The sequence below is a fragment of the Cetorhinus maximus genome, chromosome 1, assembly GCF_964194155.1.
Source record: "Cetorhinus maximus chromosome 1, sCetMax3.hap1.1, whole genome shotgun sequence".
Lineage (NCBI taxonomy): Eukaryota > Metazoa > Chordata > Chondrichthyes > Lamniformes > Cetorhinidae > Cetorhinus > Cetorhinus maximus.
Genome location: NC_135879.1, coordinates 235,944,745 through 235,970,951, shown reverse-complemented (window position 1 = coordinate 235,970,951; position 26,207 = coordinate 235,944,745). Strand labels below are relative to the sequence as shown.

The 26,207-nt window shown below is 46.0% G+C and overlaps 1 protein-coding gene across 2 annotated transcripts in view; it reads left to right on the top strand.

The window, feature by feature from the left end:
- Nucleotides 1–26,207, top strand: part of dqx1 (DEAQ box RNA-dependent ATPase 1) — a 164,113-nt gene that overhangs the window by 129,362 nt on the left and 8,544 nt on the right. For both annotated transcript variants that reach the window (XM_078554678.1, XM_078554671.1), the window contains exons 8-9: nucleotides 13,606–13,797; nucleotides 25,684–25,809. In XM_078554678.1, the coding sequence (XP_078410804.1) occupies nucleotides 13,606–13,797; nucleotides 25,684–25,809 (318 nt within the window). The remainder of the gene's footprint in view (nucleotides 1–13,605; nucleotides 13,798–25,683; nucleotides 25,810–26,207) is intronic.

Genomic DNA, 26,207 nt, shown 5'->3' with positions numbered 1-26,207 from the left:
CATGGTGTGGCGCACCTAGATTCAGTGTCGCAAGTGCTTCAACGCGCTCTGGAAGGGTGAGGACAATGTTGGCATTGGTCACTTAACCCATCAGGCCGGCTTTCCCCCCTGCTGCCCCTGCCCACCCCCCAAGTCTGAGTGCAGTGACTGCATTGAATCATTGACGGCATGTGTCCTTTGCTGGGTGGGCGAGCAGATGTTGCCCATGCTGAAGTCAGCTTGAGAGGGTGGTGAAGAGATGGGTTCTGCGCCCGCAGCATGTGGTAAACTGAGATCCACATGACTGTTTTGGGGGCAACCTGGAGGAGCTGCACCTAGGCGCTGTGCTTGAACTGCAGGACATGTCCAAGTCAGGGTGATGACATGCTGGGAGGGGAGCTTCAAGGTGGCATGGCAACTAACCATCTGCTGCCCTCTACGCTCCACATGCTTGCGCCTCCTTGCTATGAAAAGATATACTGTGTGGTGCCTAATGTGATGTAAGCAGCATGTAGCCTGGGGTGGGGGTGTGGGGAACAGGCCTAGCACCTTTGTGTGAGTGTTCGGCAGCAGCGGGGTGAGGGGGCACTGGAGCCCTGATATGTCCCAGCCTGGAGCCTGGTTGGGGTGGGCCGTGTGCGAAGAGAGTCCGTGTACAATTTGCAGAAATCAATGTTCTTCTCTCATTTTCAGGAGAAGAATGCTCATAATTCTGCAGAATGTGAGAGGGCTGGCGGTGGCCAGGTGCAGTTAGCCATTCTCAACTGCTTTGAGCAGGAGGCCCTGGATTTGGAGAGGCGCCATGCGCCCAGGGCCACTAGTGTCGGTGAGGCTGGAGTGCCACGGCCAGGTATGTATGCCCAGCAGTGAGGTCAGCATTGTTCTCCCAACAGCCATAGCAGTGCTGAATATTAAGTGATTTAATTTCGAAACATGGCTTGACCATTGCTTATGGAAGGATGAGCGCATAATGATCTGGGGGACAGGGATGCACTTTAACGTTGTCTCCACGTTAACTGATCCAATGCCCTTGTTCTTCCTTTCAGCATCAGCGGAGTAGGGCCGGAAGGAGGAGCAGCAGAGGCCCCCCCTCACACCTGAAGTTTCATCAGTGTCACACCATCTCTGCCAGGCAGGCACCAGCGCAGATACTAGCACCTCGGTGGGAGTTAGAACATCGGCTAGTTTCCCGGGGCACAGTGGTGAGGGCACTTCACAGTCGCTGGAGGAGCTAGCAGAGACAGAGAGTGCCCATGGCGCCAACAGTCAGAGGACTGCAGGGAACCAGGCACATGCTCAGTCAGTGCCTGGTGATGTGCCTCTGGCGTCGCCTGCGATGCCGCAGGGTCAGGAAATGTGGCCGGGTGTGCGGGAGCATCTGGGGGAGATACATGAGGCTGTGCTTCGCTTGGTCTCCTTGGTGGAGGAGCCTATGCTGACGATCGCCAAAGCAATGAGGCACATGTCCGAGTGCCATGCACCTTCCATGGAGAGAATGGCGACTCTCGTGGAGAGTCTCCTCCAGGAGACCTGTCAGGGCTTCCTGGGGATGCGCTCTGACCAGCAAGCCCTCACATCGGCATTGACCTCAACTGGTCAGTGCCAGTGTGGGAGGTGGTGTGGGCACCAAGTTTCCCAGCTCGGTGCCCAACCATCCATGGTGAGCAGCGAGGTCCAGAGCGACCTCACATCGGCGCAGTCGCTGCCTGTTGTCTCTGCGGGCATCTCTCAGGGCGCTCCGGATGAGGGCGGCAGCTCCTCTGCCCCTCTCCCAGTGACCGTGACAGCAGAGTCAGCAGGCTGTCTCCGATGCCACTCCCAGCAATGGGGCAGCACCAAGACGTAGCACCCGGAAGCTTAAACATAAGGCATCTTAGGCACACCACCTGCTGGCGCCTTGATGGCCACATGTGTGCAGCCTATTGCACCCTGGACATGGGGGAAGCCAGCAATCGACGCAAAGCTTCTGGCTCACTGTGCCTGGCTTGCCTGTTCCCAGCGGTAGTGGATGATAGTCGATGCACCTAAATGGAGCGTCTGTGACCTGCTTGACAGAAGTGTGGACAGCTGTTGGGAGACACCACACAGATCACCCACCGACCCCTGGAAGGAGCCAGGGGCATAGAAGTTGAGGGCAGCTGTGACCTTTAGAGCCACTGGTATGGGGTGTCCACCCACACAGTGGTGATATCAGGCCCAACCACCTGATAGATAGAGTTGACTGTCTCCCTTGAGAGACGAAGTCTCCTTCGGCACTGCACCTCAGACATATTGAGTTAGCTGCTTCACCGCCTGTATACCCTGGCAGCAGAATAGTGGTGTATTCTGCAGCCCCTTCCGCCTTGGACTACCACTTGGCCCTGCGCCCCTTTTGCCTGTGACTGTCCTCCCAAAGGTGGCTCCCCTGGAGGCTGAATGTGGACTCCTGGTCTCCACCCTTCTAGCCCTCCCTCCTCAGAGGAGGTGTCTCCAGTGGAGAGTTCAACTCCCATTCCCAGGCTATGGGAAGGCGTCCTGAAACCTGCAGACCCCAAAAAAGACCCCTCACTGCAAAGTGCTGACCTGAAGGTTGAGAGTCCAGACAAAGCAGCTGGTATGAGTTTTGAAGTATTGCAAATCCCACAGGCAAGTTTCAATAACTTTGAAAAATCAATACTTGAGAGAGCACACTCATGACCCCCGTGAGCCCTCTTATCCCACCCGTGGGTGAGGTTTATACAAATGTGTCCTACCTGTCTGCCTGTTGCGCTCATGCGCCGACCCAAAGATTGCACCGGAGTGACACCAGTGTCATCGCGCATCATTTTACGTGTGGACGTGCGGGGCCCGCCCCCACATGCCAACAGGAAAATTCTGCACTTTGTGTACAAGGATCTATTGATATAAAAGTAAAATGCCACGGATACTGGAGATCTGAAATAAAAGTAAAGTGCTGGTAAAACTCAGCAGGTCTGGCAACACTTGTGGCAAGAGAAACAGAGTTAACATTTCGAGTCCAATGTGACCCTTCGGAACACCTGGAGTGTGATCCTCATATGGACTTGAAACGTCAACTCTGTTTCTCTCTCCAAGATGCTGTCAGACCTGCTGAGTTTTTCCAGCATTTTCTGTATTTCAGATTTTCAGCATCCGCAGTATTTTGCTTTTACCTCTGGATTTACTAGTCCAGTGATATTACTACTTCTCCACCACCTCCCCCTATGTCTGAGTGTCTGAAACAAGTTTCAGTCACCTGGTGCTTCTACTGAATAGGCTTGATATTTCGGATATGGGACAGTCTGAATTCTTGGATGGGCCAGGTAAACAAGAAGAGTCATGTTGGACTCGAAACATTAACACTGCTTCTCTGTTCACAGATGCTACCAGAGCACCTGAGTTTTTCCGGCAAGAATCTATTCATCTCAGTCTTGAATATACACGGTGACTGAGCATCCACGGCTTTCTAGCATAGAGAAGCCCAAATATCCACAATCCTTTGAGCAAATAAATTTCTCTTCATCTCAATTCTAAATAGCTAACCCCTATTTTCTGAGACTGTGACCCCTAGTTCCACACAAAGTAGAAGTTTGGAACTCTCTTCCACAAACAGCAATCGATTCTGGATCAATATCTGTGCCAAACCAGTGCTGCAGAAGGCATGTTTAGGCTGATGGCTTTTTGTGTGTCGAAGTGTGTCAGTTATTTTGAAAGAAATATTTTGTTGCTGGCCTGTTGTTTTCTTGTTCCAATTAAAATACTGCGGTGTCCAGGAAATTAATTATTTCCCTATATGTGTGGCTTTAAGTTTAATGGAAGGGTGATGATTATTGAGGATATTGATGAATTCTTCCAATTCTGATTCTGAATCCAAATACCCCACATGTGAAGATAACTACTGGCTAGTCAGTATAACATCAGTGGTGGGTGAGGTTTTGGAATCCTTAATCGGAGGAAAAAGTTAACAGGCACTTGGAGAGGGTGAGTTAATTAAGGAAAGCAAACAAGGATTTGTAAAAGTGCTTGACTAATCTAATTGAATTTTTTGATGAAATAATGGAGAAAGTTGAAGGGAATGCGATGGGTGTTGTCTATATAGATTTTAACGAAGCACCTGATGAAATACCACATAAAAGGTTGGTTAACAAAATTGAGGTGAATGGAATAGGAGGACCAGTGTTCAGTTAGATAAAAGATTGGCTTTAGGACAGGAAGCAGTGAGTCATGATAGATGGCTGTTTTTCAAACTGGAGGGTGGTAAACAATGGTGTTCCCCAAGGATCAATGCTAGGAATATTGCTTTTTTCTTATATAGAGAAATGACCTGAATTTTAGAATACAGAGTAAAATTTATGCAGAGAAATAAAATATAAGGTGAATTATTTTGGCAGGAACAACATGGAGAGATAATATAAAATAAAGGGTACAACTCTAAAGTGGGTACAGGAGCAGAGGGACCTGGGTGTATATGTGCATAAATCATTGAAGGTGGCAGGACAGGTTAAGAGCATGGTTTCTAAAGCATACTGCATCCTGAGCTTTATCAATATGAATATAGAATACAAATGCAGGGAAGTTATGTTAAACCTGCATAAAACCTTGGTTCAGCATCAACTGGAGTATTGTGTCCAGTTCTGGGCAGTACATTTCAGGAAGGATGTGAAAGCATTAGAGAGGGTAGAGAGAAGATTCATGAGAATGGTTCCAAGGTTACATAGAAAGATTGGAGAAGTTGGGATTGTTCTTCTGGGAAAAGAGAAGTTTGAGAGGAGATTTGATAGAGTGTTCAAAATCATGAGGAATCTGGACAGAGTAGATAGGAAGGAACTGGTCCCATTGCAAGAAAGATTGAGAACCAGAGGGCACAGATTCAAGGCAATAGGCAAAAGAAGCAAAGGAGACATGAGGAAAAAAATTTTCATGCAGTGAGTGGTGAAGATCTGGAATGTGTTGCCTGAGAGTCTGGTGGAGGCAAGTTCAATTGAGACTTTCAAAGGGAATTGAATCATTCCCAGAAAAGGAAAGATTTGCAGAGCTATGGGAAAAAGGCAGGGATGTGGCACTGGGTGAATTGCTCCTTAAGAGGGCAAGCACAGATACGATGAACTGAATAGCCTCATTCTGTGCTGTAACCACTCCGTGATTGCTGTTGCTAATTACTGATTAAATGTCTACTGTTAGATGTGATTCCATAATTGGGCAGCACTTACTGAACAATCCTGAGTATGCTAATAGCTAACTAACAGCCAGTTAAAGATAATCATTCAAGTTCGTAACGTGGCTCATTGTACATCTCTTCTAGCGAGCGTAATTCATGCACAAGAATCCATTCTCTATAAACAAAAGGAATATGTTAAAGCTTTGAGCCTTTTTGAATTAGGGAGTTTGGGGAGTCAAGAGTTTCCTGTTGTTTTCTCCATGGCAGTGCCTCAGCAATCAGAGTTGACTTGCCAATCAATCAGCACCCTTTTCATCTGTAGTATAATTTGTTGTGATGGTTTAAAATTTGGCATTCTTGCACTGGTCCTGGTAAGTGCAAGAAGAAAAGCTTCACCAAAATGTCTATCTTTTCAGCAATATTCACATTTTATGGCTGGGATTTTCTGCTCCCGCCCATGGTGGGCATCATAGCTGGCGGGTGCAGAAGATATCGCGAAAAGGCCAGAAATCAGTTTTACTTCGTCGTGAAACCAGTTTGCGATTGTGCACTGCAGGCCACAATTCCTGCCGCAGCACGTAGGGAACGCCATTTCAATAAATTTGTACCTCATTATAAGGACTGCTCGCCAGCAACAAGTCCCACCCCCCCCCCCCCCCCCCCCCCCCCCGCCCCGTGCTAGATCACCAGGACACGTTGCCATACAATTAGAAAGATGTGTTTCACAATGCTACACAAATGACATGCACCTGATGACCTGTACTTCGCTCGTGACTTCAAGGTTCGATCACCTTGCATCGCGCAGCGCTCGTGGTAATCAGCGCCAGGTTTCATAGGCAGCACCACATCGCTTTCAGGGGTTTGTCACAGGCAAGTCTCTACCTACCGGACCAGCAGTAAGGTGGGAGTGGCTTGTAATGGGCTGAAGGGTTAGGGCTCCATTGGGGAAGGGGGAAAATTGGCATAAAGCATGGGAAGGGGCTGCAGGGCAAAGGTTCCCCTCAGATACATGACGAGAGGGAGGGTGCGAGGGGTTAACATCCTCAGCGCCAGGATGGGGAGAGAGCATATTACAGAATGACATAAGCCACTTGTGGCCAGAATAGGAGGATCGCTGAGTGAAGAAGTGCTTCAGTTTACATAGTTGAGCTTGCAAAGATTGTCCTTGTCCCAGCCCAGGAGTCCAGTCTCAGCCATACCCAGCATGATGTGCGCAGGGCATTGTTTTAACATCCCTGGAGTTTCTGGCATCATACTGGGCCGCAGATGGTACACTCAGTCAGAGGAGGCACCTGCAGCCTACAGATGGGGAAAAGGCATTGTGGGAGTATCCGTAGGTGTGGCTGGGAGGGTGGTGTTTGTTTAACTGTGCAAGCGGCTTCAAGGTGAGGAGCGGTCAGGTTTACACGGGACATGGGCACATCCACCTCAAAATGTTCAGGGGCTAACAAACGAATATCCACCACAAGCATGATGGGATCAAGGAATACAGGGGGGAGAATTGAGAGGTCTTGGATGGAGGGAAACCTGAACGTTAGGCACCTCCGGGACAATGGGAGGGGTTTCCACGTTCACACAGGGAGGGTCCAGGCTGGCCTTGGAGTGAGAGCTCAGCAGTACCACCTTCCAATCTGCAGTGATGGCACAGTATAAAATTAAAAAGAGAATCTGCTGGTGAGGGCTTAGAGTGGATCGGAGGGCAGTTCATGCAATGGGGGAGCTGAGGCACAATTAAAGGAGCACTCAGCTGAACTTTGCATTCCCAAATGAGGAGAGATGCACAGCTGAGACATGTTGGGAGCCTTTCAGTGACAATGCAGACAATGATTCATGTTCATGCAAGACTAATCCGCAAAGTGGCACTAATCGATCTCTTTGTATTAACCCCTTGTTTGTAGTGTGGAAATTTCCCAGAGCGATGACAAACTTCAGAACAGCTGGGCGACTGGACAAGCTTCAGATGTGTGTTAGAATCGTAGCGCTGGCAGGTTCACAGAAGAGAAGCCTCAGGCACCCCCTCAAATAATCTAATTTCCTGACTGGGCATTTTCCCTCATGTTATTCCAAAGAGTGCAGTGAATGAGGATTCAGCACCTGGACTGAAAGCACATCCAAGCACCTGGCCAAAGCAATCTCATATCAGCTAGTCATGTAAAGGAGGGGTTTGGGTGGGGGAGCACCTTGAAGCACACCCTGCACTGACCAGCATTTCAGGGGTGAATACTTGCCGACACTGCAACAAAGACCTTGAACTCACGTTCACTGACAAGTCATTGACAGAAAGAGGACCTTTGGAGCCTAATGCTGACTCTTGTCTGTTTCTCAGTGATACTACAGAGAGGAGACAAGCAGGAAGATGGAGCCTGGATTTATTGCTGCCTGCATAATCGCATACAGGCAGGTGAGAAAAAGAAGATGATTGCGATGGAGGCATCTAACCCACTAAAGAAAAGAGCCAAACCCTCAAGACCAAGGTGCAGCAGGACCCCCTCTGGAAGCAGAGGATGAGGCTCTCAGGAATGTTGTGCATAGGCAACTCGCAAGACCAAGGATGTACAGAACTCTCATGTTTTATCTGCAGATGAGCGATAGACAGTATCACCAATGCCTCTGCGTGTCCAGGGATCTGGTGACTCCCACTTGCCACATTCTTCAGGAATTGGCGCCATGTGGACTGCGAGGGCATCTATTGCAAGTGGCTCTGAAAGTAACGGCTGCACTCAACCTCTAAGCCAGTGGCTCATTCAGGGCTCTACTGGGGACTGTGAGAGATCGTGCAAGCGTCCATGCACAAATGCATGCATGAGGTCACAGACGCCCTTTTTGCCAAGGCCCACAATTACGTCAACTTGGACAGAGATCAAGCAAGTCAGGACGCCAGAGCACTGGGTTTTGCTGAGATTTCCATATTCCCACAAGTGCAGGGTGCCATCGACTGCATTTATGTGGCTATAAAAGCTTCCTGGCAGCAGGCACTCCAATACATACACAGGAAAGGCTACCACTCGCTCAGTGTATAGCTAGTCTGCAACTATAAGAAACTTATCATACAGGTTTGAGCCAGATACTAAGGAAGCATCCGTGACTCATACAACTTGAGTACATTGCAGATCCCTTACATCTTCAAGGGACCACACACAATCCAGGGCTGGCTCATCAGTGACAAAGGGTACCCATCAAGGACGTGGTTGATGGCACCCATAAGGTGGCCACAGAATCCTGCAGATAGAAGGTACCACAAAGCGCGTGCTGCTACCCGAACATTGGTGGAGCACAGCATAGGCATCTTGAAGATGCCATTCCGATGTCTGGACAGACCTGGCAGAGCGCTCCTGTATGCTCTGCAGAAGGTCTCACGGATGATTGCAGCTTGGTGCGCACTGCACAACCTGGGGGAAGGACTTGCTAGAAGCCAACATAGAGGAGCTGCACATCTCCTCTGATGAGGGGGACATCGAAGGGGATGAGGGCATTGAGTTTGAGGAAGCTGAGGTTACAGGGGAAGATGCCATAGCATAGGCCAGAATGCATGCGCATGAGGCCTTCATATCCACCAGATTCCACGAGGAGGAGTGAGTACCCTCTTGAACAAGTGCCCTCCACCATGGGCCAACATGGAACAGCAGCGTTGCTATTCCTCTCATTTCAACCACGCACTTCAAAATGATAGTGAATAGTTACACACAAAGCTCACATTGTCATGATTCTCTGAAGGTTGATGAAGCCTCAGGAGCATGTGTTCCTGCTGAGATGAGGTGCTAACTGGAGGAGGGAATCCTGGCATCAGACATCAGAAGGTGCTACCCCTTTAAGTGTCTCTCCGGCATCCCAATCGCAGTGGCAGCCTACAAGAGCCAGGAGTTATTCCACTCAGTGGGCTCGTGGCTGTATGCCTTCAATCTGACAAAGCTCCTCAAGGAGATCCATCTCTAGCAATGGGACAACGCATTCTGTGTAACCTGTGAAACTGATAGGTGACCCTTGGGTCAAGGTAGCTAAAGACATTCCGCAGGTGTACATTTAATCAGAGATAACTCAATCCTCCATCACATTAACATCCAGCACTCTCCGTTAGGGATGCTGGCCTGTTTTTATCCTCACCTTACTATACACATGGACCACCTGAGGATGATGACATTCAACCACTTGTGTATCAGAGATAAAAATGCTGCTTCTTTAGGACACACATTGTGTCCTCATAGCTAGCCCTGGCCTTTGTGAACTCCAAAATGCTTAGACACCATGAGGCCCTCGTGGTGACAAATTGTTGCTAATGAAGAGCAGACTTCAGCTTCGGTGCACCCTCGCTCATATCCGATTACCCCCCTCAACATTGCCTAAAGCTATGCTGTGTGCTTCCAGAGCATGCTCAAAGGTTCTATTGACCGACAAAAATCACCATTTGCAATTAGCATCACACATCCCGGCAAGTGTTTAGGTGATTGGACGCACAGCGCTGCATCCCAACATTATGATGAGAGCCTTGTGGCAGCAAGCCAGACAACTTGAGGGCGAGAAACGCGCATGGTTGTAGGTTCAAGCACTAGGGCAATAATGTGGCTGAGAGGGGCAGAGCTTTGGCACCTTGAGCTTGTACGGTGCTCCCAGTTATTGCTGAGCTTAGCAGCTCTACATTCAGAAAGTTGGAAATGCAGTTGGCAGACAGGAGCACACGCAAGCTCTGAGTATGGGCTAAGAGCATGAAAACCCTGCTAAGAGACAGAGTGCACATGGAGTTGCACGATATATGACCCTTCTCCATATGTTAACACACCTCTCCTTGTACACCACTTTCAAGAATGCAGAACGAGATTGGAGAACACCTCTGCCTCAATCTTAGATAGCCAAGAATAAACGTGACTTTACCCTACAAAGCATGTGAACAAGGTTACTTCCACAAGCACACTTAACATTAAGGCCAAGGCATCACTGATGTCAAGAATGATGTACAAAAGCGGCACACATTGTGGTGATATGGAAGCACACTACATAGACGAGAGGCCCATGATAGCGACATCTGCACTAATTAGAGGGAGGGACCATGGTATCATACCTGATTGACAGCAGCACAAGTCATCATAAAAAGGAGGCATACGCAAGAGGAGCTGTGAAATGGGTGTGATTCTATTTGCAGTTGTGAATATTATATACATGTTGTGAACACCCGTGCCACCATTGTGCTCCTAAATTTTTTAAACTCTCCTCTAAGTTAAGTTGAGGCTGTGGCATAATGATATTGTCACTGGACTGGTAATTCAGAGACCCAGGGTAACCCACCATGGCAGATGGTGAAATTTGAATTCAATAACCATCTGGCATTTTAAAAAATCTAATGATATCCATTGTCAATTGTCGTAAAAACCCATCTGGTTCACTAATATCCTTTCGGGAAAGAAATCTGCTGTCCTTACCTAGTCTGGCCTACATGTGACTCCAGATCCACAGCAATGTGGTTTACTCTTAAATGCCCTCTGAAGAAGGAATGGGCAATAAATGAGCAATTAGGGATGGGCATTAAATGCTGGCCTACTCAGCAACGCCTACATCCCATGAATGGATAAAAAATAACCCTATCACTATGTCTGGGTGCGTCCCTGACATCCGCAGTGGAGATGGAGGCAACCTGCTGACTGCTGTGCCCTGTTGTCTATGATAACTTTGGTGGACACCCTCTGGAGGGCCCCGGCCCGCTGTGGGTATTCTGCTGTGGGGCAGGTGCACCCTCCTCACCTGTGGAGCTGGAGGAGGTGATAGGAATCACAGGAAGAGGGGATTGGGATTGGCCAGCCAGTCCTGGAGCCACCAGGGTGGATGGCCCCGGGGTACCCAGCTGCTGGCCCTCTTCCATATGGGTGCCCCAGAGACCCTGACTCAATGTCCTGGACCAAGGTCTCCATGGCAGCCTCCATCCTACCAGTGTTGACTTCAATGCATTGGTATGCCGGTGCTGTGACATCAGACTGAAGGCTGATGGACTCCTCCATCGTCCGTTGCAATCTGAGGAATGCAGCTGACATCCCTTCCTGATGTTCCAATGATTGTCGCTGCAGCTGCACCAACTAATTTAGGACCTAGTCCAGAGGCTCGTCATCTGGCTAGGACTCAGCAGATTCCTGGCCCCCAACAATACTCCGAGTGCTGGCAATATTGGATGTCTCTGCCTCTGCCTGCTGTGAACCAGTTTGTGTGTTGTGCTCACCAGATTGTGACCCCAAGGCTGCCCTAGAATTAAGTCCCAAAGAACTTTGTGTCTCTGCACTGCTGGAGGATGTGGGTGGGCGCTGCGACGGGTCTTCAAAGACTCCTCATCTGAGGTTTCAACGGGGCTGGAGCTAAGGGCCTGGCTGGTTGGGGACCTTAGGCACTTGGTAGAGGTGCCTATGAAAGAAAGTAAAGATAATTAATGCAGAGTAGGCAACTCTAAAATGGGACAATGCACTCACAATATAGTTGTCTGGGGGATGAGCTGGTGCAAGATCCTCACGTGGATGTGCGCTGCCGACCTTACTGTCACCGCAGGCACAGTCCACGTCCTGCCCAACCAGCTCGATGGCTCTGTTCTCGACGGTAGTGAGGACCTTGAGTTCTGGCATTCCACCAGTCTGGGACCTCTCCCTGCAATTATGTGTGAGCTTGTCCTGCATAGAGACAGTTGGAGTGTGAGCAATATGCATACCAGGGCTGGTGATAAGGGTGCCTGGCACGTGTAGGTGGCGAATGGCGCCATGGATGGGATGAGGATGTGATCTGCAGAGGAGATGAGTCCAGATGGAGATATGAAGCTGTGTGTGTCCTTCAGCTGGTGTTGTGAGAGATGCCAGTGAATGCATGATGGACTTGTGAATGTATGAGTTGAAAATAATGAGGTGGTGGCACAGATGAAATCATTCATCCTCTTTCTGCACTGGTTGGCTGACCTCTTCTGTGCTGCATTGGCACTGACCACTGCTGCCACAGACAAGCTGGAGTAATGAGGTTGGTGGACCTCTTGCGGCCATCACAGGTAGAGGACATTGCAGCACGCCTCGACTGCATCCAACAGGCGTTCCAGTGGGGTGTCATTGAATTTCGGAGCAGAATGCTTCTTCCGTTTGGGAGCCATGTCTTTCCGTGGAGCAGTCCTGGGCTCCAGATATTAAAAAAGCTGTGCACGGGTGCCATTAAATATGGCGCCCAAAGTGAGGAATCAGAGGTTGCCCGTCCCGTGATCTGACATGTTTCTCGTGTGTGCATAATCAATGTGGCAGGAAGCAGACGATATGGCGCAAAAACCTGCCATTGTGGCCGATGGCTAAAACGCTGTTTTTCATGCCCACTGCCGTACTGAGGGGAAAATCCCGCCCTATGATACAAACCATTGGATCAGCTCAGCTGTACATAGACTTTGTCAGACGTATAGTAGTGACCTGCCTAAGGGCAGGTCTTCTGAGAGGACCTGCTCCTTTCTCCACATCTCATGATCTTGTACTTTCCTCTTCATTTGCTGTAGGAGCCTCCCATTTGCTTTCAATGAGCAATATGACAAGGAAAAGAATACATGGTGGTTTCCTCACACTTACTTAAACGCAAATTTTCTTTCCTAAAGATCGTCCGCCTATAAGCAGCTGTTGTCCCTCGAATTTCTAGCATGACCACTGAAAAATCACTTGTTCCACTGTTGACCATGGCTGATAACGCTGCGCATGGGACCCTTACCTTGGCCTGGGGCGACTCTCAAAAGGGCATGGACAGCTGTCCCAAGAGCTTGCCAATGACCCTGCTACCCTAATCTGTCAGATGCTGGGAGTACATATTGGAAAACAGCACACCTCTAGCCCATGATTTTGTAAACATTAATTTTAAATGGATGAAAAGCCATGACCTGGAATGTAGTTTCCTGTTATGCGCTCCCATTGGAGAACTGAGGGAATGATATGTCTTGTATACTGTTTTGGAAAGATGTTGAGGCAATGGAACGGGTACTAAAAGACATCAAACTAAGCTCTTCACCAAAAGTGCAATAAGACTAGAAGAATTATTTAACATGCAAGGCTGTTAGGAAATGGAATGGTTTGGTGGAAGCAGAATCTGTAATAGCTTTAAAAAGAAAGGCTGCTAAATATTTGGGGGAAAAAAAGGCTATTGGGAAATAGGACTAACGGGTTTGCCTCATCTGATTTTATGAAAATGTAAATCGTTTGAGCAAGACAAACTATAAGGTCTTAATGATCAGCATAGAAATCAAATTCCTTTAAGTTTTCTGTCAAATCTTATGTGCTATTAGTGAATAACAAATATGGAACCCAACAATTTCAGTTGGATGGTTGCACTATGCATTCAGTTCTGGGAAAGATTTGATTTGTGCGTTTGCAACAGGCTTTGAGTATAATTGTATGCTCAGCAGCCACCAGCTTCAGTTTTGAGAGACCCCTTCCAGTTGGAATTACCTCCACTTGACACCCATAATAATACAAAACCGCACAAAGTAATAATATCTGTCTATCTTTCCTCAGCCCCAGAGGCACTGATGCAGGCACTGGAGGACCTAGATTATTTGGCTGCTCTGGATGATGATGGGAACCTGTCAGAAGTTGGAATCATTATGTCTGAATTCCCACTGGACCCTCAACTTGCCAAAGCTCTTCTTGCATCCTGTGAATTTGATTGTGTGAATGAGATGTTAACAATTGCTGCAATGGTAATAGGTAAGAATTGTTTTTAAATTTGAAAAATATTCAAAGTTCTGCTTTTTTGCAATTTTGTCATGTTTTCTTTTCTCCATCAGAGCAATCCTGGTAGTAAGAGTAATAAATCTATGCATAACTCAATAATTTTTTTTCATTACAGGTGAAATGTCTTAAGATAGTTAAATCTATACTGTGATGTATATTCGTTTTTAGCTAGATCAGCAATGATATCCATCATTCTTCCACTCCTGCCATTCCCCAATATAACACCAATTCCTGCCTTGTCACATCATTAACTCCGTTTTTCTGTGATCTTTCTTTACTCTCAAAACCTCATGTTTGTGGACAGATTGTGTGTGTGTCTGTGTGTTATCTGAAACTGTCCCTCCACCTGAATGCTTAGGAACAACATACCACTCTCAAATGAATGACTACTGCATGGGACAACCCACTGAATATGTTGTCCATTCAGGCCGCTGTGTTAATGATTGGTTGATTATGCTGTTAAAGATACACAATTGCCGGGCACTATTTGATCAAGGACTAATGTCTCTACTTGGGAGTCCTCCCTTTTTCCATTGGGAACCTGGCATGGAGGGTGTTGTGTTTCAGGAGACAGTCACACCTAGTAGAATAAGTACCTCAAGTTCAGTCAGTGGTTAGGGTCAGCAGGGTGTGACTGCAAGTGAGGCAGGTAGAGGGATCCTGTGTTCAGGAACAGAGGTAGTTCTCTGCTAAAGTTCTCTTGCCAAAGACAAGCGGTAGTTGTAGTGGATTCTATAATTAGGGGAATTGATAGCATCCTTTGTAAGCAGGATCGAGAGTCCCGCATGGTATGTTGCCTGCCCAGTGCCAGGGTGAGGGACATCTCTGACCGGCTTGAAAGGATATTGGAGAGGGAGGGGGAGGATCCAGTTGTTGTCGTCCACGTTGGGACAAATAACATAGGTAAGACTAGGAAAGAGGACCTGTTTGGGGATTACCAGGAACTCGGAACTAAATTAAAGAACAGGTCCTCAAGGGTTACAATCTCCGGATTACTTCCCGAGCTACGTGCAAATTGGCATAGGGACGCAAGAATAAGGGAAGTAAACACGTTGGTAAAGGTGTGGTGCAGGAAAGAGGGGTTCCATTTTGTGGGGCACTGGCATCAGTATTGGAACAGGAGGGATCTGTACCGTTGGGACAGTCTCCACCTGAACCGATCTGGGACCAATGTTCTAGTGAAAAGGGTAAATAGGGTGGTCAACAGGACTTTAAACTAGAAAGTGGGGAGGAAGAGAAGGGTAGGGTAAAACTCCAAGAAGTATGACTAATGGGAAACAAAGCAGCAGGTTAGCGCGTTGGGGGGGTGGATTCAACTTCATGGAAAATTATGAAAAGAAAGGAGAGCCCAGGAGAAGCTATTAAAGTCTCCAGAACACAAAATAGGACAGAGTGTTTGGAAAGGGCTAGGAATCTAACTTCAAGCACATCAGATAAAGGAACGACAATGAGAAAGGGGACGGGAAATACAGGACGGAATCTGAATGCACGCAGTATACGAAATAAGGTAAATGAGCTTGTGGCACAGATTGAAATTGGCAGCTATGATGTGGTGGGCATCACGGAGACGTGGCTGCAAGGGGATCAGGACTGGGAGCTAAATATCCAAGGATATACATCCTATCGAAAAGATAGGCAGGTTGGGAGAGGGGGTGGGATTGCTTTGTTAGTAAGAAATGAAATTAAATCGATAGCAAGAAATGACGTAGGGTCAGATGATATAGAATCTGTGTGGGTAGAGTTGAGGAACCGCAAAGGTCAAAAAACCATAATGGGAGTTATGTACAGGCCTCCGAACAGTAGTCAGGATGTGGGGCACAAGATACACCAGGAGATAGAAAAGGTGTGTAAGAAAGGCAAGGTTATAGTAATCATGGGGGATTTCAATATGCAGGTAGACTGGGAAAATCAGGTTGGTAGTGGATCCCAAGAAAAGGAATTTGTGGAATGTCTACGAGATGGCTTTTTGGAGCAGCTTGTGGTGGAGCCCACTAGGGAACAGGCAATTCTAGATTTAGTGATGTGTAATGAGGCAGATTTGATAAGGGAGCTTAAGGTGAAGGAACCCTTAGGAGGAAGTGACCATAATATGATAGAATTTACCCTGCAATTTGAGAAGAAAATGCTGGAATCAGATGTAACGGTATTACAGTTGAATAAAGGCAATTACAGAGGCGTGAGGGAGGAGCTGGCCAGAATTGACTGGGCGATGAGCCGAGCAGGAAAGACAGTGGAACAGCAATGACAGGAGTTTCTGGGAGTAATTTGGGAGACACAGCAAAAGTTCATCCCTAGGAAGAAGAAGCATACTAAAAGGAGGACGAGGCAACCATGGCTGACAAGGGAAGTCAGGAACAGCATAAAAGCTAAAGAGAAAGCATACAATGCGGCGAAGAGCAGTGGGAAACCAGGGGATTGGGAAGCCTACAAAGACCAACAGAGGACAACTAAAAAAGAAATAAGGAGGGAGAAGATTAAATATGGGGGTAAACTAGCCAGTAATATAAAAGAAGATTGCAAGAGTTTTTTTAGATGTATAAAGGGTAAGAGAGAGGCAAAAGTGGACACTGGGCCGCTGGAAAATGACGCTGGAGAAGTAGTAGTGGGGAACAAAGAAATGGTGGAGGAATTGAATAGGTACTTTGCGTCAGTCTTCACGGTGGAAGACATGATTAACATCCCCAGAGTTCAAGAGAGTTGGGGGGCAGAGGTGAGTATGGTGGCCATTACCAAGGAGAAGGTGCTAGGAAAACTGAAAGCTCCGAAGGTGGATAAATCACCTGGACCAGATGGATTACACCTCAGAGTTCTGAAGGAGGTAGCTGAAGAGATAGTGGAGGCGTTAGCAGTGATCTTTCAGGAATCACTGGAGTCAGGGAGGGTCCCAGAGGACTGGAAAAGCGCTAAGGTAACCCCCCTGTTTAAGAAGGGAGTGAGACAAAAGACGGGAAATTACAGGCCGATTAGCCTGACTTCGGTTGTTGGTAAAATTTTAGAGTCCATTATTAAGGATGAGATTTCAGAATACTTGGAAGTGCATAGTAAAATAGGGCAAAGTCAGCATGGTTTCAACAAGGGGAGGTCATGCCTGACAAATCTGTTAGAATTCTTTGAGGAGGCAACGAGTAGGTTAGACAAAGGAGAGCCAATGGATGTTATCTACTTGCACTTCTAGAAGGCCTTTGACAAGGTGCTGCACAGGAGGCTGCTCAGTAATATAAGAGCCCATGGTGTTAGAGGCAAGGTACTTTCATGGATAGAAGATTGGCTGTCTGGCAGGAGGCAGAGAGTGGGGATAAGGGGGTCCTTCTCAGGATGGCGGCCGGTGACTAGTGGAGTTCCGCAGGGGTCAGTGTTGGGACCACAACTTTTCACTTTATACATTAATGATCTAGATGAAGGAACTGAGGGCATCCTGGCTAAGTTTGCAGATGACACAAAGATAGGTGGAGGGACAGGTAGTATTGAGGAGGCGGGGAGGCTGCAGAAGGATTTGGACAGGCTAGGAGAATGGGCAAAGAAGTGGCAGATGGAATACAACGTGGGGAATTGTGAGGTCATGCACTTTGGTAGGAAGAATAGAGGCATAGACTATTTTCTAAATGGGGAGGGAATTCAGAAATCTGGAGTGCAAAGGGACTTGGGAGTCCTAGTCCAGGATTCTCTTAAGGTTAACTTGCAGGTTGAGTCGGTAGTTAGGAAGGCAAATGCAACGTTGGCATTTATTTCGAGAGGACTAGAATATAAAGGCAGGGATGTGCTACTGAGGCTTTATAAGGCTCTGGTCAGACCACATTTAGAATATTGTGAGCAATTTTGGGCCCCGTATCTCAGGAAGGATGTTCTGGCCCTGGAGAGGGTCCAGAGGAGGTTCACGAGAACGATCCCAGGAATGAAAGGCTTAACATATGAGGAATGTTTGAGGACTCTGGGTCTATACTCGATGGAGTTTAGAAGGATGAGGGGGGATCTGATTGAAACTTATAGAATACTGAAAGGCCTGGATAGAGTGGACGCGGGGAAGATGTTTCCATTAGTAGGAGAGACTAGGACCCGAGGGCACAGCCTCAGAGTAAAGGGAAGACCTTTTAGAACAGAGATGAGGAGAAATTTCTTTAGCCAGAGAGTGGTGAATCTGTGGAATTCATTGCCACAGAAGGCTGTGGAGGCCAGGTCATTGAGTGTATTTAAGACCGAGATAGATAGGTTCCTGATTGGTAAGGGGATCAAAGGTTACGGGGAGAAGGCGGGAGAATGGGGTTGAGAAACTTATCAGCCATGATTGAATGGCGGAGCAGACTCGATGGGCCAAATGGCTTTATTTTTGTTGCTATGTCTTATGGTCTAATGCATGCAGTAATACCATGCAATCGTAGGTTAAGGTGCTTCACGGACTTCCAGGCTGCATGTGTTCCCTGCAGCCAAGTGGAGTCCATGTTCCATGTTTATGTAGAGTCCCCGAGTTTGCAACTCCTTTTTAGTTATTTGAAGGGGTTGCTCCCCAATTTTTGGTTGCACTTCAGTCCCATGCTCCTGATCGTAAGCCTGCTCATGGGCCTGGCCAAGGTGGCCATCAGTAGGCCCAGGCAGCAGGCAGTCGAGGGGGTCGTCGAACCCGACTGTTTGCCCCTCTACCCTGGATATGTTCACGGCTGGATGGCGCTGGAGAAGGAGCACACATTGTCCACCGATACACCATCACCACCGCCCCCCCCCCCACCCCGGAATGATATTTTGGTTTAATTAAGTTTCCTTTGAAATTTTGATTTTTGTTACAGTGCCCCACTGAGGACTGTCATCACCTCTCATTTAATGATTTGTGTTTTACCGTAAGAATATAAAGAGACTCATCTGGAACACTAAGTTAGTAGTGGGGGTGGAGGCAGACAGTGTTGTGCAAGCTGCAGCAAGCAGACTTGATGCTGGGTAGGAATTTGACTTTGAAGTTAAGTTCTGGGTTGAACAAACCACCAAGGTTTCAAACTGTCTGGTTCAGCCTGAGCAGATAGTTCGGAGAAGATAAATTTGGTGAAGGACAAAAATGAGCACTTTGGCTTTACCGCTGTTCAGTTGAAAGAAATTTGGTGGAGGTAATTTACATTACAGGTGGTTGTGAGTTGAAGGAAGTGGTAGGCAGAGATAGAGTGCATTTATCAACATTCATTTCCTACACCTGCAGCCAGACTGTCATTCATTTTTAAATGCACATTAGAACATATTACCTATAGATAAGTATATGTTGTTTGAACAGTGCACATTTTAAAAAGATTAGTAAGGCATTAAAGACAAATTTTACATGACTCATTATCAAAATTCTTGCATTCCTTCCTATTCTAGGCTCTTTGCTCATCCATAACATTTTTGTACCCCCATCCTTCAACATTCTTTTCATGCTAGGTGACTATTGATGAATGCAGTTCAATGTTCAGGTTTGTTCTTTTTTTCCTTCTTGTTCATTTTCCCCCTTTTCTCCCAAAGGCAGTTACATAGCTAACAACAGTCTCCAGCACCTCACCCATAATAAATTATTTCAAGCATGCATCACTTTTAAGTGGAGTTCTTTCCTAGTTTGATATAAGTTGCACTTTTTACTAAATCACATTTATGCTCTCGCTGGCCCTATTTTTTATTTTTAGAAAACTTAAAGACTCCCCAGGGTAAGTGAAAAAGAATAAAGATGAAATGAAACAGGCTGTCACGATTTATGTGGTGGCAAGGTGGGGTTTTTTATACTTTGGCTTGTAGGAGAAAGGAAAGACTCCAAAAGGGAGGTCATTCCATAGTTTTGAAGTCTTGGAAAAGATTATCTTATGTCAAAGGATACAAAAAGCAAGAGTATGCAAGATGTCATCTGCTTGAAGCTGATTATATACAGGAAAGTTCATGGGATAGCACTGACCATAATAATGAGATGTAATGGAGAACGGTAGTTGTAGTCAGTGCGCATTTCTGTATTTGGTGAGCTGGCAAGTAATGGCATGATTTTAATTTTGCATTGATGTAAAGTGCAATAGTTTTAGATCTTCCTATAATCGTTGTACGGTGGGTAGGAAAACAGGAAAAGGTCATTTATTTTTGTATTTTGTGTGGCAGCACGTCAAATACCTTCTATGGACTGAGGGAATAGCAATGTCTGAGAGTTTCATGTGACTTCCAAGCTGCAGGAAGGGAGGTTGTAAATGTTTAATTTATAAAAACTTTTCCTCTTCAATGCTTCTGCTTTTATTTGCAGGAAATAAAGTAGATACAAGAAATCTCTGGTGCTAATACCACAGAATTTTTACATTTGAAACAAAATTATCCCAGAAATTCCAACTGGGCAATGTTGTGGCTAGAAGTGAGGTTGCATGGGAATTCTTCCTCAGAGAGAGAACCCTGTCCCAAATCCTGGGGGCCAGGGCCTTATGCATAAAAGTTTCAGGCCCTCATGCCATTTTACATTTCTTGGACAACAGTTCTAAGACATGACCTGTATTTCAGAAGCGGGTAAGGGGTTGGGGGTGGGAGGAATAATGATGTGATCGTAGAGCAAAATTTGAGTTACAAGTCTTGTTGTGCTCCTCAATTAAGGTAGAATCATAGAATGGTTACGGCACAGAAGTAGGCCATTCAGCCCATAGTGTCTGTGTCGGCTCACCCTACAAGAGCAACTCAGCTAGCCCCACTTTTGCTGTAATCCTATAATTTTTTTTCTCTTGGTAACCACCCAATCCTCTTTTCAAATCCACGATTGAATTTGCCTCCATCACATTCTCCAGCAGTGGATTACAGATCCTAATCGCTTATTGCTTTGGAAGTCTTTCGGCATGTTGCCTCTGGTTCTTTTACCATTTACCTTAAGCCGGTATCGTCTGGATCTCCACCCTTCCGCCTGTGGAAGCAGTTTCTCTCCATTTACTTTGTCCAGACCCCTAATAAATGTGCCCACATTCCTAATGCTAATCGATCTCTCTCAGTTCAATAGTTGTTATGTAATAGCTTTTTGGTCCCACTCACGTTCCTCCCCTTAACTGTTATATTATGACAGAGAGGGTTGGCCCATACCAAAATCTTTACATAAAAGCAAAATACTGCGGATCCTGGAAATCTGAAACAAAAACAAAAGCTGCTGGAAAAACTCAGCAGGTCTGACAGCATCTGTGGCGAGAAAGACAGAGTTAACATTTCAAGTCCGTATGACTCTTTATCAGAACTAAAGAGAAATAGAAATGTGGTGAAATATAAGCTGTTTAAGGGGGGTGGGACAGGTGGAGCTGGATAGAGGGTCACTGATAGGTGGAGGCAAAGAAGAGATTGCCAAAGATGTCATAAACAAAAGGTCAAAGGGGCGTTGATGGTGGTGATATTAGCTAAAAAATGTGCTAATGGTGACATTAAGGGTAAAAAGCAGGTTGAACAAGTGACAGCCCTAGCGGGAGTGGGGTGGGGGGAAGGGATCGAAATAGGCTAAAAGGTGCAGATAAAACAATGGATGCCAGATGCTCGGAAATGGGATCCACGCCAGTTTCCTTCCTCTTTTCCACTCCAACAACCACCCCTTCCACCCTGATTATGACATTTATGTACCAAAAAAGAACAGAATTTCCAAGCTATTTGTCTCGGATACCTATTTAGTGATTGTTAAATAGTGCACCAGCTTTTTAAACTAAAAATTACAAACGTATTGATGGAAAATCTAGCCCCATAATTTTCATTTCATTTCATGGAAGCTAGTGGCACAGGGATCTGTGCTCGGTCCCCTATTATTTGTCATTTATATAAATGACATGGATGACTATGTGGGGGGTAGGATTAGTAAGTTTGTGGATGACACAAAGATTGGCCGGGTGGTTAACAGTGAAGTTGAGTGTCATGGGCTACAGGAAGATATAGACGGGGTGGTCAAATGGGCAAATAAGTGGCAGATGGAATTTAACCCTGAAAAGTGTGAGGTGATACACTTTGGAAGGAGTAATTTGACAAGGAAGTATTCAATGAATGGCATGGCACTAGGAAGTTCTGAGGAACAAAGGGACCTTGGCGTGTGTGTCCATAGATCTCTGAAGGCAGAGGGGCATGTTAATGGGGTGGTGAAAAAGGCATATGGGACACTTGCCTTTATCAATCGAGGTATAGATTACAAAAGTAGGGAGGTCATTTTGGAGTTGTATAGAACCTTGGTGAGGTCACAGCTGGAGTACTGTGTGTAGTTCTGGTCGCCACATTATAGGAAGGATGTGATTGCACTGGAGGGGGTGCAGAGGAGATTCACCAGGATGTTGCCTGGGATGAAACATTTAAGTTATGAAGAGAGGTTGGATAGACTTGGGTTGTTTTCATTGGAACAGAGAAGACTGAGGGGCGACCTGATCGAGGTGTACAAGATTATGAGAGGCATGGACAGGGTGGAAAGGGAGCAGCTGTTGCCCTTAGTTGAAGGGTCAGTCACAAGGGGGCACAAGTTCAAGGTGAGAGGCAGGAGGTTTAGGGTGGATGTGAGGAAAAACCTTTTTACCCAGAGGGTGGTGACGGTCTGGAATGCACTGCCTGGGTGGGTAGTGGAGACGGGTTGCCTCACGTCCTTTAAAAAGTACCTGGATGAGCACTTGGCACGTCATAACATTCGAGGCTATGAGCCAAGTGCTGGTAAATGGGATTAGGCAGGTAGGTCAGGTGTTTCTCACGTGTTGGTGCAGACTTGATGGGCCGAAGGGCCTCTTCTGCACTGTGATTCTGTGATTTCTGCAATAGAGTCATGACTCAAATTTCCCTCTATGGGTACACTCTGCTCCACCCACCCCCTCTGAAATATTGGTTAAGCCTGGGAACTGATGTCCAATGCTGTAAAATGACATGGGGACCTGCAACTTTAACATACACGACCTGGGTCCCCAGGTTTTTGGGCAGTGTTCTCTTTCTGGGGAAGAATTCCCATGCAACCTCACTTTTGGCCACAGCACTGCTCAGTTGGAATTTCTGTGCTAATTTTATTTCACATGTAAGAATTTTGTGGTGTTGGCACCAGAGATTTCTTGCATTTACCTTGTTCCTGCAAAAAAAAAGCAGAAGCACTGTAAAGGGATGGTTTTCATAAATTCAGTATTTGCAATCTCCCCTTCTGGCCTCCTGAAGCTTGGAAGTCACATGTGAAGGTAGCGGTGCGGTAGACCTGTACATTGCTGCTATGGCAAGAAAGGGGAGTGTTACGGGTTAATTTTATTAACTTATGGTCATGATACTCCACAGTGGAGCCTGCCACAATTTTGCACGCGTGAGACCACATTTGGAGTACTGTGTACAGTATTAGTCACCTTATTTCAGAAATGACGTAAATGCCTTGGAAGCAGTTCAGAGAAGGTTTATCAGACTAATACCTGGGTGAGTTGTCTTATGAAGAAAGGTTGGACAGACTAGGCTTGTATCTGCTGGAGTTTAGAAGAATGAGAGGTGACTTAGGTGGTCGAAGCAGAGTCTTTGAATATTTTTAAGGCAGGGGTGGATAGATTCTTGCTAAGCAATTGGGGTGATAGGTTATTGGCGTTCGGTGGGATGTAGATTTTAGGTTACTATTAGATCAGCCATGATCTTATTAAATAGCGGAGCAGGCTCGAGGGGCTGAATGGGCTACTCTGCTCCTTGTTCGTATGTTCCCTAGCCACCAATTCTGTCCCCGTTCTCTGGTTCAGCCTCAGACAGTTGCAGACTATTAACAAATTTGCCATCCTATTTGATCCTGAGCTGAACTTTCCAATGCAGTGTCCTCTTCATCTCCAGGAACACTTACTTCCACCTCCATAGTGTCTCCTGCCTCTGCTCCTCCCTCAGTCCATCTGTTGCTGAAATGTTCACCTATTATTTTGCCACCTCCAGACTCAACTATTCTAGTTCTCTCCTGGCTAACCTCCCACCTTCCATCCCCTGTAAACTTGAGTCCACCTAAATCCCTGCTGCCTGTATCCTAACTCACAAAATGTCCTGTTCATCCCTGTGCTCACTAAGTTACATTAGCTCCTAGTCCAGCAACAGCTCAATTTTAATTTCGCATCCTGCATTCAAATACCTCCATGGCCTCACTCTTCCCTGTTTTTGTAACTTCTTCCAGGATTGGAACCCTCAGGGATATTTTGCTCCCTCCAAGCTTCTTGTGCATCCCTCCCGGATTTCCTTCTCCCCACCATTGGTGGCTGCGTCTTCAACTGTCTAGGACTTAAACACTGGGATTTTTGATAAATCTCTCTGGCTCTATACCACTCCTCCCAGAGGGCACTGATTTAATCCGACCTCTTTGGTCAAACTTTTGATCACCTACCCTCATATCTCCTTATCTGACTCAGTGTTGAGTTTAGTCTGATAACATTCTTGTGAAGTGCCTTGGGGCATTCTACTATCTTACAACCCACACAAAATATGACCTTGTGAGATTTGGAATGTGAAGCACCTTTACGGTAAGTTTAAGGACAGGAAATGGTACAGATCAAGGCTTGCAAAACGAATGAATGACAATTCATGGTCCATTCTCACAGATGAAATGGTAGAAGGGAAGTAAAATCAGACATGAGCAAATTTTTTTGCAATTATGTTTAAAATAGGCTTCTAAATTTTTGAAGTGTGCAGTAATATATTGCATCTTATAAATTTCAATTTACAGAAGTTGAGTCAGTATGTGCTTATAATAGCGCTGTTCGTGTGGACCTGCAGAATCCTGATTCACAGTCTGATCAGAGCCTTGAGCAGAAGATACTGACACTGCAATCCTGCTGATTTTAAGCGATAAACTTTACTTATTTGGTTCTTGAGCATCTTAAAAGCCCAGATCTGATTTTTTATAAATAGGAGTTGGGAGGCAGGGTGTTGGTAGTACAGAGTGCCATGTGATTGCAGATGACCTGTTACTGTGACTATTGTATTTTTTGCAATGCTGGGTGGTGTGTAATTGGTGAGAATTTCAAACATGGAGAAAGGAGAGACTGGTTGGAAGGATATTCTAGTAGCACAAATGTATAGAAATAGTAATACAAATTCTCAATTGTTTGGGCAACAGCAAAAGATTTCATACTTTAGGTGGCTTGGGATGTTAATTTTAACAAAAAATAGTTCTCTGGTTACAAGCATCAACGACAAAGCTAGCATTTATTTGTTGTTCTTGAGAACGGATGGTGGTGAGCCTATTTCTTGAACCACTGCCATTGTGGTATAACTACTCTCACAGTGCTTTTAGGGAGGGAATTTCAGGATTTTGACCCTGTGACAACAAAGGCACAGCATTACCAAGACCATGTTGTGATGGTACGTGACTTGAAGGTGATAGTATTGGCATGTATCTGCTGCACTTGACCTCTAGGTGGCAGAGGGTGCTAGATTAGCAGGAGCACTGTCGAAATTCAGTGCAGATTGGAACATAATTACAGTAGTTACATTTTGTCCACTTTGGCACTGGAGTGGGTGTTTTTAAAGAGAAGCAGTGCATATCCATGCAGTAGGAACCAATTGCATGTGTGCAATCTTTTTACAAACTTTCCTGTCTCACTTTCAGCATTACTCCTTGGGATTGCCACCAGCCCGATTTTATATAAATTATAACTAGCCAATTATTTTAACTTGCATTAGAATGGTCTTTTGGTACTATGTGTTGAAATGGGTTTTAAAAATCACATCTCTGTTGCTGGTTAAAATTCCTAACCAGCAATCAGCCACATTTTCTAAAAAAAACAGGCAGATATCAGCCCTCAAAACGGAACTGCCTGGCCCCAAACCAAATGCATGGTTGCCAATGGTCCGCCATAACAATCATTACAAGGTATTTAAATAGTGTTGCTCTCTAACTTTGGTTATTTATACGAGTAGAACATTAAAGACATTTATGACTCGTGTTTTCTTCAGCATCGCCATGTTTTGTATCACCACCCAAACATTTAGAGGAAGCTGCAACCATACGCAGGAGAGTTCTTCTACATCCCGAGGGTGATCATTTTACTCTCATCAATGTCTACAATGCGTTCAAACAACGTAAGTGTGGAAGTATCAATATTATTTCAATCAAGTAGTTATTTCTTTACTTTCTTCTGCCCCCGCCCATCCAAAAAGTTGTGCTACTCTGTCAGCGGTTCACATTGTCACGTTCTCATCTTTATTGCTCATCTAACTAACTGATTTCATCTGACATTTGGTTTCACCTCTGTGGGACATTTTGGGATGTTTATTGTATTAAATGCCTTTAAAAGTGTAAATTAATTATGTTTTGGACTTGCATGCACTCATTTTGTGGGAATTCATTAACTTAGCCAAGGACTCTGCTTCCTCTGTTGGGTTCACCTGCTGCTGTTGTGGTGGGGCAGGCAGTATTAACACCATTAATTTTATATTGCTGTAACAAGAATGTCTTTTTTTGAGAATCTTCCTCTAAG